This window comes from Zea mays, chromosome 4 (assembly GCF_902167145.1).
Source record: "Zea mays cultivar B73 chromosome 4, Zm-B73-REFERENCE-NAM-5.0, whole genome shotgun sequence".
NCBI classification, from domain to species: domain Eukaryota; kingdom Viridiplantae; phylum Streptophyta; class Magnoliopsida; order Poales; family Poaceae; genus Zea; species Zea mays.
Window position 1 is genome coordinate 182,378,032 of NC_050099.1, and position 9,732 is coordinate 182,387,763.

General features: G+C 45.1%; 1 protein-coding gene and 1 pseudogene across 2 annotated transcripts; both read left to right on the forward strand.

Moving 5' to 3' along the window:
* Positions 1-1,496: 1,496 nt before the first annotated feature.
* Positions 1,497-3,899, forward strand: LOC100277530 (uncharacterized). The gene is made up of 3 exons (NM_001151062.2): positions 1,497-1,873; positions 2,111-2,208; positions 3,143-3,899. Exons 1-3 carry the CDS (start codon positions 1,619-1,621, stop codon positions 3,594-3,596), a joined length of 807 nt encoding a protein of 268 aa, NP_001144534.2. The 5' UTR covers positions 1,497-1,618; the 3' UTR covers positions 3,597-3,899.
* Positions 3,900-7,069: 3,170 nt separating this feature from the next.
* Positions 7,070-9,528, forward strand: LOC100381819 (uncharacterized; annotated as a pseudogene). Its single transcript, NR_157309.1, has 6 exons — positions 7,070-7,303; positions 7,440-7,651; positions 7,753-7,799; positions 7,962-8,018; positions 8,635-8,725; positions 9,122-9,528. The product of NR_157309.1 is annotated as an uncharacterized protein (transcript).
* Positions 9,529-9,732: the final 204 nt, after the last annotated feature.

A 9,732-nucleotide genomic window follows, 5' to 3' on the forward strand; every position in this document is an offset into this window, starting at 1 on the left:
GGCTTTCATGCCAACATTAAACTTGACACCTTTTCCTATTCAATTGATCTTGTGGTCAGCATGACATCCTATGGGTTCGGTTACGTAAAAGTTAAGTGGTTTCGTGGTCGACACGACATCAATTAGGCCTTATTTAAATGCGTATGTATTCACCTCAATCTACATGAATTGGAATGATTTGATATGAAATTTAGTTTAAAGTTTACATCGGTCTAGTCCAACCCACACGGATTACAATGGATATACATATGTACATAAAGTCCTTGTGTGAATCTCTAGTCGTTTTGTGGTCAACACGTAAACGTCTGTAGATAATTGTTTTTTCGGTGCAAGTCTTATTGGAGCCTCAAATCAACCCTAAATCTTGGATCGACAAGATAACCTTTCTCAATTGTTTTGTCGAGTCTTCTCACAACAGCGTATAGTACGTATATACCGAGGCTTTACTTTCTACATGATATCACATACAATGCATTGCGCATACTCAACGCCGCTGCGAAAATATTATGTTGCTTCATTGCTTGTACACCTAGCAATGCTACCCCTGGAACAAATCTTAGTTGCCTTGGCACCTCCTCCCTAGGTAGATGTGAGTGAAATTGGTGTGAATAATCCTCCGATCTGATCTAACTTGAATCCAAAATTTGAGGATATGGAAAAAATTTATTATCAATGCAGAATACAAATAATCTAAATCCTATTGCGTGTGGATGCATGGTAAGATATGGAATAGAAAAAACCCCATAGATATGAATTATCTGTAATCTTTATGTAGATTCTCCAATGGTTTAAGTAGGATATATGGTAGCTTCTCTACCAAGATCGAAACCAAGAGGAATGCATGATTAAAGAAACGGCTTGTTGAGAACAACACTTGTTTTATAAAGTGGTTGTGTGATGTTCTAATTTTTGAATCCAGAATTTGTGAGGATATTATTACTTATTGCTTAATAACTTATCACCTGTAAGTAGAGACACTATGTTATAAACCAATTGTTCACAAGCATATAGTTATCTAGTTCTACCATTGGGGGAAAAAGTAGCATCCACGTCCTTATATTATCCGCTCCGCTTTAAATCCGATAGAGAAAAATGGATCAGGGTGTGTTCGGGGTTCCAAAGGAATCGTGGCCTGTAACAATTCCGGCCATAAATGATTACTTAATTTGTATAAGTTTTGATCATCTGAAACAATTTTTATAATGGAACATAGTGCGTGTAGTGCATTGCATGCAAAAACATAAGCAGCCCACCACTAACCCCTCACGCCATCTTCCCCTCCAGGCTCCAGGCCTCTCCTCCCAAGTCCCAAGTCCAATGGAACCAAAAGGGCAGGGCAAGGGAGACAGACGAGTGCCGGAGCGAGACGAAACTGCACCAAGATCTCACACCACCTCTATTGCATTTACTGTTTCCCATAAATAAGTGCGTACGTGAGCGAGGTGCAGCCATAAAAAGACCAACCAAAACTAAAACGAAGGAACCAAACCAACACACACAGCACAACACAACACAAGCCACCCCACCCCACCCCACCACCACCCCCTCCTTCGATTTGCACCCTCGCTCCCCAAATCTCTCCTCACTCCGCCCTCTCTCCGCTCCGCTAGACCCGCCCATGAGGATCAGGAGGCGGCCTCCGGGCCAGCCTCTCGCCTACCTGCTGCCCTCAGATCCATCCGCCGCGCCGCAGTCGCCGCCGCGTGCGTCGTCGATAGATCGTCAGGAGCGTCCTCCTCCGCCCCCGGGGGGCAAGCAAGGGGAGGGGGAGTTGCACTTGCACCCGGCAACAAATGATTCCCCCGCACCCGCGGATCTCGAGGACGGCCGCAGCCGCTCCTCCGCGCTCCGGCGCCCAGCATTGCTGCCGCAGGTACGCGCGCTCCATCTCCATCTCCTCATTGTGATTCCGATCCGCGTATGTACGCATTCCCAGACGCGAGAGGGGATTCGTTAAGGACATGGTCGTCCCTCGTCCGTCGCCCCGTCCCGTCCCGTCTCGTACCTGGGAAATAAAAGCTCCCTTCCGTTGCATTGCACCCACGGGCCGTGTGGGCTGGACGGCAGATCTAGCTAACCGGCCGCATGTTCCTGGATTACTGCTTTGCAGTTGCAGGAGCAGGACGACGCGGTGGAGCAGCGCAGCCGCTGCGGCGGCCTAGGTGCGCAACAACGGCAACGACAGGGGCCTTCAGATGGCCGCAGCAGGTATGTGATGAGCAGAACCAACTGCAAACCGTGACAGCAAGTGCTGCTGCCTGTGCGTGCTGCGTGCCATCCGTTTCGTGGGAGTATGGTTAATGGTACGGGTGGGCCTGCGATGGCGGCCGTGGGAATTACGAATAGAAAAAAACACACAGAAAAAAAAAGGAAGGAAATGATCCAAGGCCCCCACTTATTTTTATTATCTGCAGGGCCAGCGCCCAGCGCCCAGGGCTTGGGTTCACTGTTTCACACACTACTATAGTGGGCAATGCCAGCTTGACACATCAGTCCAATCGATTAATGCCCTCGCTTGCTTGCCAATGTTGCCATTGCCAGACAAAGCCCTCATGCACCCATGTAGGCTGTGTGGACTGTGGAGCCGGCCGGCCACTGCCACCCTCATGTGCATGCATGCGACGACATCTATCTATCCAGTGCGACCTCTTCCATTCGCCACTTCGATCAGGACCTTGCTTGCTTGATCGCATCGCCGCGTCGGCGTCGGCGTCGTCCACGTTCTTTCGATCTGTATGGGTGTGCAACTCGGTGTTTCGATCTGTATGAGTGCAAGTGCAATGTATGGGTGCAAGAGTGCAACTCGATCTGCTTTGGGAAACATGGTCCATGTGCGGTTGTGTGCGCGCCGCATCATGCATGAAACAGTCCAGTTCACTTGCACATTGCACTTTTGTTTCTGTCGGGAGGCATTAGTGCTTTGCATTGCATCCATGCCTGCTAGCTTGGAGGAGTTGCATCCTTTTGTGCTTGGAGTTTATTAGTCTCAGCGCTACGGTTACTGTATATGATATGTACTGCTTCTGCCGCTGCTTCTTTCTTCTTCTTCTTTTTTTTTGTTGTTGATCGCATTTTATTCTGTCCAACGACCCAGCATGCGGACACAAAACCTTAAAGCTACATTACACCTACTTTGCTGCAGCCTAGACAATGGTCGCGACTGCCACGTGCCGGAGCCGGTGACGATCCAGGCCGGAGAGCGTCGTCTCAGCAACGGCGTCGGCGCAGCAGCGGTGGCGACAACGACGACAGCAACAGCGGGCGCGAAGGCGACGAGGCAGCAGCAAGAGGCAAAGCAGGATACCGGCGGCGGCGCGAGGAGGGCCGCGCGGGGCCCTGCAGGCGCGCTGATGGAGGGGTCGCGGTGCAGCCGGAAGAACGGGCGCGGGTGGCGGTGCAGCCAGCCGACGCTGGTGGGCTACGCTCTCTGCCAGTACCACCTCGGCAAGGGCCGTATGCGGAGCGGGAGCGCCGCGACCGGCGGGCGCGGCCCAGGCCAGCTCGGACGCACCGAGCACGCGAAGAAAACCTCCGCCGCTGCGCCCAAGGCGGACGTGCCGCTGCCGCTGCCGCCGCCGAGCGTGCAGCGCTGCTAGAGGCGCGCGCACATGGCTGTGATCCGTCGACCATGGGGAACGCAAGATTCTTGGACATCGTGGTGGGGTTGCATATCATCCTGGCGGTGCAGTGGTGGCGACTGGAATTCTTTTGTTGCGTTTCTAAACATTAATTAATTTAAATGTTGTCCTGCCCACGTACCGTGGCTGTTGTTGGCTCAGCTTTGGCTTGCGGTCCTTGTGGTGGCGCATCGAAGCCCCAGTGCATTTGCCGCAGCTCGTTTCTTTGTTTTACTCGGATTATTCTAACCCATGAAATTTCAAAATGTTTTTGCATGAACAGAACGCAGTGCATTGAGCCAGGGAACATTTTCTGATGACTAAATTTATTTATTATAAAATATGTTTATGACTAATCTAATATCATTTATTTGATAGTTTAAACATTAGTACTTATATATATATAATTAATCAAATTTAAGGCACTGAAATATGATATGGTGCTCACGACGATGTGGTAGTACTTCAAATCACCTGAAAAACTGGAACAGCGATCCGGACAAGAGGCCTGAAGTGACATAAGGCTGCCACGGACGACAATGGAAGGTGTCAGTGTCAAGGCAACGTTGCACTAGCTATAAAGTACTCTGCACAGGGCTGTCAGAGCAACAAAGCACGTTTTATCAGTTCTCCTGTAGTCCTGTGAATTGTGATAAGTTTTTCGCGGTAACAATATTTTCTGCAGGTTCATCAACGTGTACGTATAGTAGTAGCATAGGATCCGGGCATGCACATGCACAAGTACGCAACACATCGCAGAGGGGATCTGTCTCCCCTGGCTGAGCTAGCAGATCTCAAATCTGCATGCCGGGGACGGAGTCATTGTACTGGCGCACATCTTGCCGTGTTTGCATGGCTTATGGCTGGACCGCTGGAGGCAACGAGCTCGATCGAGAGCATGAAGGGTCACTGGACACAGGTTCGGACAAGCAAAGTGTCAGGGTGGGATTTTTTTTAAAAAAATAAATTTCTAAAAATAGTTTTTGGTCGAGAATGTCACGACGATCGATTTTGTAAAAGAAAGGGAATGCATATCGTGTATATATATATATATATATATATATATATATATATATATATATATATATATATATATATTAAATTAAACTATGTTTTAGTTTTCGTATTTACTACAGAAAAAAAATAAACTTTCTAGAGCCTAAACCATAGAAAGTGATTACTAAACTCTCAAAAGTTAGAAAAATCATCGGAAGATATTAATGATTGAGGAAAAAACTTGCGATTGGTTTGAAGCTTGGCGACAAAGGGTACAAGTGTTCCACAGTATCATGTTACCGAGTGGGCGGATCCAGGATTTGATCAAAGGAGGGGCTATAAGCTAAAGCATGTTTGGCGGAGCCACCAGCGACCATCTTGAGGGTGAGTGCTACGACGACGTCCTCGGCCTGATGTACTAACGTGCTGTAGCAGGCCTGCCATGTTGCTGCTTGCATCCCCTTGCGTTTGGATGAAGGCACGCTGCTAACTTTTAGATGTGCATTGGCCGTGCACGCTGGCTCATGACTGCGTCCTGTGTGGTGGCATGGATTTGCACTGCTGAAGCATGGACGAGATCTAGCGTGGATGCAGGCGCTACCACCTAGCGTGCTAGTGGCACGGATGGAGGCCAAATACATGTGCTGAATGACACGATCATAAAGAAGGTTGTGGCCTATCTTAGTTAACCTTTATAAGCTGTATTTATGTTATAATATACTCACACGTTCTAAAATAGTTGTCCTTTTAGCTCTTGGTTTTTATGTCTATATTCAAATGGATGATGATGAATCTAGATACATATATAAAACACATGTATCAATCAAAAAATGTATAAATGTGCTAATTCCCTAAAATGACGACTACTATTTTAAGACAGATGAGTATGTATTATTATGACACGTCATAAAATAGGTATTATGGGGGGCGACCGGGGCTGCAGCCCCGACAGCCCCCTCCTAGATCCGCCCCTGATGTTACCTAGCCAAAATGTGTCACATATTACCATCCCCAAAGAAATAACACATTAAGTCCTTCAAGCGAGGGCTGGTTTGGTGACAAGAGTTTTGGAGGGAATTTTTGTAATGGGGAAATACCTTGTTATTCATGACTTATTTGGAACGCATAAATTTTGGATAGTATACAAGTTTTACAGAAATTTATTCAAAAACACAGAACGCAGGATTCAATAAATAATCCTTCATCAATCCAAAGGAACCCTCAAAATTGAATATTAAGAAATTTTCTCCTTTAGAGCATGTTCGTTTCGCATGGAATGAAGGGGCGGAATAAATCTAGCTTGGATTACTTTAATAATTACTATAAGTTTTGGAGATTTAGATTTAATCCTAGTCTGTTCCAGCAGAAACGAACGAACCCTTAGGGCTTGTTCGGTTAGCTCTCAATCCATATGGATTAAGTGGGATTGGATAGATTTGAATCCCAAACAAGTCAAACCTTTTCTCAATTTTTTCCAATCCCATGCAATCTATGTGTATTGGGAATAATCGAATAAGCCCTTATAGTGTCACCAAACCAGCACCCCAACCTAGAGTCCTCGGTGAACGACAAGAATAAGGACGACGATGTAGTGATTAAATGATTAATTTTGGAGTAAGTGACTAAATCTATCTATCTATATCCTATAAAACTCACCACTTGAAACAACGCTATGTCTACACAATCAAACACCCCACACTCATAACCTACACTAAACGCACTCATCAAATGTACTAGCTAAATTTCTCCATAAAAACCAACGCTCCAGATTGCTCCATTTATCTCATATCTCTTAATCACATCTAACGTTTACTGTTTCTTGGATCATCTCTCATCATCGATCACCTACGACGATCAATGGCCCAATTCCCCTCCCTCACCCGTGTACATCTCGCGGCGCAATCAATGCCACAGCCCGCAAGCCCCGCCTATCAACCCCAGTCGCTTCTTTTCTAGAGATAGCAATAGGGAATCCTCATCGGGTTTTAATTCCTCATTTCCGTCCACGTGACGAAAAAAAATTCCCCACAAGGATCCCATGGACGTTTGTGGGAGATATTTTTCTCCATCCCTATTACCCGTGGGGATAAATCTCTGTCGGGGATTTCTGCACCGATTAAATTATAATTATGATGTACTTCATGTGTTATTAATGTAAAACATTGTCAGATATAAATGATACAAAAATTATTATGTATATATCAAATAAACACATTTGTAAAATAAATGATATTTTAATAAAATAATTATTTATTTTTATCATTAGCTAATACTTGAAAACGTAGTCACGCGTAGAGATCTATCGCTATTGGTGAATAAATTTTACTGTTTATATCTCGCAGAGAAAAAAAAACGTCCTCATTCCCTCCCCTGATGAAAGAACGGGATCGGTCCCTATTGGCTATTGCCATCTCTGTCCCTCCTCTCCCTTCCATTTTCCTTCCCAACTCCCAATTCTCAACCCTGTATCCAAATCCCAAGCTGAAGCGCGACTGCGTGAGTACCAAGACGCCGGTGGGAGCGACGGCTACATGGGCTCCTCCAAGGACAAGACTGATGGAGGCGGCGGCGGGGACAGGGGAACAGGAGGAGGTGGACGAGCTGCTGGCCGCGCTCGGGTACAAGGTGCGTTCGTCGGATATGGCGGACGTCGCTCAAAAGCTGGAGCAGCTCGAGATGGCCATGGGGAGGTGAGAGATGGATCTCGACCCCGCAATTTGGCGCCATTGTTGGGCGGGTTTTCCCTTTCCATCTCCCTTTGCCATTGGTCCCTCGCTTTGTCTTGTGCCGCCTCATGTTTGGCTGTTTCTACGAGCTGGGTTTTAGCGGCGCACAGAGGGGAAGAGAACCAGCGAGAGAGAGAGAGACGGAAAGAGGAAGATGAGTCAGGAGCCTGAGGATCCTGGTGAAGTTCCTCCGTGAGACAGCGGGTCACGTGGTGACGGTGGAGTTGAAGACCGGCGAGGTGTACCGACGGTCCACTCAAGTGCGAGGATAACTAGAATTGCCAGCTCAAGAACATTACCTTCACCGCTAAGGTATACTCTCTCTGCCTGCGCTACCTTCGGATCCGAGATAGAACCCCACGGGTTCTGTTCCCCTGAGTATTTTTCTTCATTTTTGTTGATTAATCTGCAAGATGGGGACATTTCGCACCTGGAGCATGTATTCATCAGAGGAAGCAGAGTGAGTTAATGGAAAAACTAGATTTATTTCGTGATGCAATGTTGTTGAGTTATGGTGGCCTAATTATTTTTGTGACTGATGATTCCTGTACTGCTTAGTGTCTTACTGCGAGAAAAAACAATGGTGATATGGTACATAATTTGCTTGTTTTGTCGAATGTAGGACAAAGGATCAACTATTGGAGTTGGCTGTGGTCGTGCTGTTGCAATGCGTGCTCAGGTAATGTTGCTTTCCATTGTTTTTAGTTGTAACCCTTTTTACTATGGTTGTTTCATCTTATTTCATTACATAGTTTTCGGTTGACTGTGTAGAATAATCTCGCTTATCAATTAAAATTGTGAATATGCATGGTATTTTTTGGGACACTATCAAACATGCCAAGAATGAATGTAGCTGATCTGCTCATGGATAGCTAGAACATCTCCATTAGTTCCGCTCTTAAATTCTAACCTGATGGATATCACAAAATCTTGGGCATTTTTCTGTTTTCTCCATCAATATGATAGCTAGATCATCTTTGTCAGTTCTGTTGTCTTCATCAAAACATGGTTACTTTCAATCTCTTTTTTTTTCTCACTCTACCTCAAGCATTGCTTTTTTGGCTGCCTTTGGTTTAGTCGTATATATTGGCTCAGATATAAGTAATAACATACAAACACTAATATAGGTAATTGCTATTCACTTCCATTGGACCATCTTCTATAATTTGATTTTATCTTCTTTTGCCCGTATGTCCGTATCTAATGGAAACCTATAATGACTACATAGGGTTGTACCAAGCATTTTTTTTATTTTCTCAGTCTGTTTTGGTCTCTGTATTTCTCTCTGTTTTCAGAGTTCAAAAGTTGTTCAAGATGGCAGTAATCCTTACACCTTGGAAGGGACAGATGGCTAGAAATTTTAGCAAAACTTCAGCGTACGTATAGGTAAATTATATAAGCTGAACTGACTTGACAAATTATAATCTCTAAATTATTTTGTTTGCAGGCTTTTGTATACGAAATTAAAAATATAGAACTTTGATATATAGAAAAGGATCTGAGTTTAGCATATGTCTTTTGTATATGTAAGCTTTTATATTAAGCTCTCACATTGCACCGAACACATGTAGCTTTGTTCCATTTAAGGGCTTGTTCGGTTAGCTCTCAATCCATGTGGATTGAGCGGGATTGGATGAGTTTAAATCCCAAACAAGTCAAACTTCTTCATAATTTTTTCCAATCCCATCCAATCCATGTGTATTGGGAATAACCGAACAAGTCCTAATTGATTTATAAGATGTATGCATTCTCTTATCTGTTCTTTGTAATCTCTCCTAAAAGAAGCAGATGCTAACAGCAAGACATGGGGAGGGAAGGAGAACGGATGCAGCTACTGAATGCATAGCTTGCAGTAGTAGTTGCTACTGCATCTGATCCAGTTCCTAATGACATTTATTTGGTCCCCTCATTTATGTGTGATGACAGTTCATATTTTTTTATTGTCAAGTACCTCCTCCATTCTATTTTATTTTGTCGTGTTTTAGTTAAAAAATAAACTAGCCGGCGACGAATATTCGAGAACGGGGGTAGTAAGATATATGACTCGAAAGTTTCTGCCTCCCAGGACACAACCTCTGTCCCTCATCCTCGATCTAAAAATCGGGTACAGTTCATCTATTTTTCATCTGCGACTAAATTGTAACAGTTCATCTGTTTTTTTCCCATTTATGTGTGATGATAGTTCATCTGCCCCTCTTCCTTGATATTAAAAACTGGAAAGATATCGAAGTAGAATTGTCAACTGCGTCAAATCGCCTGTGTCCTGTGTCTCGCCTGTGAGATCTGGCGATCGAATTTTTTTAAAGCCTACCGCATGTGCGTTCTAGCGCGCGGCTTCCTTCTCTCCTTCGATGACGCAAGTAGCTCCACTACCCAGCGGCAGGGACTGTGTC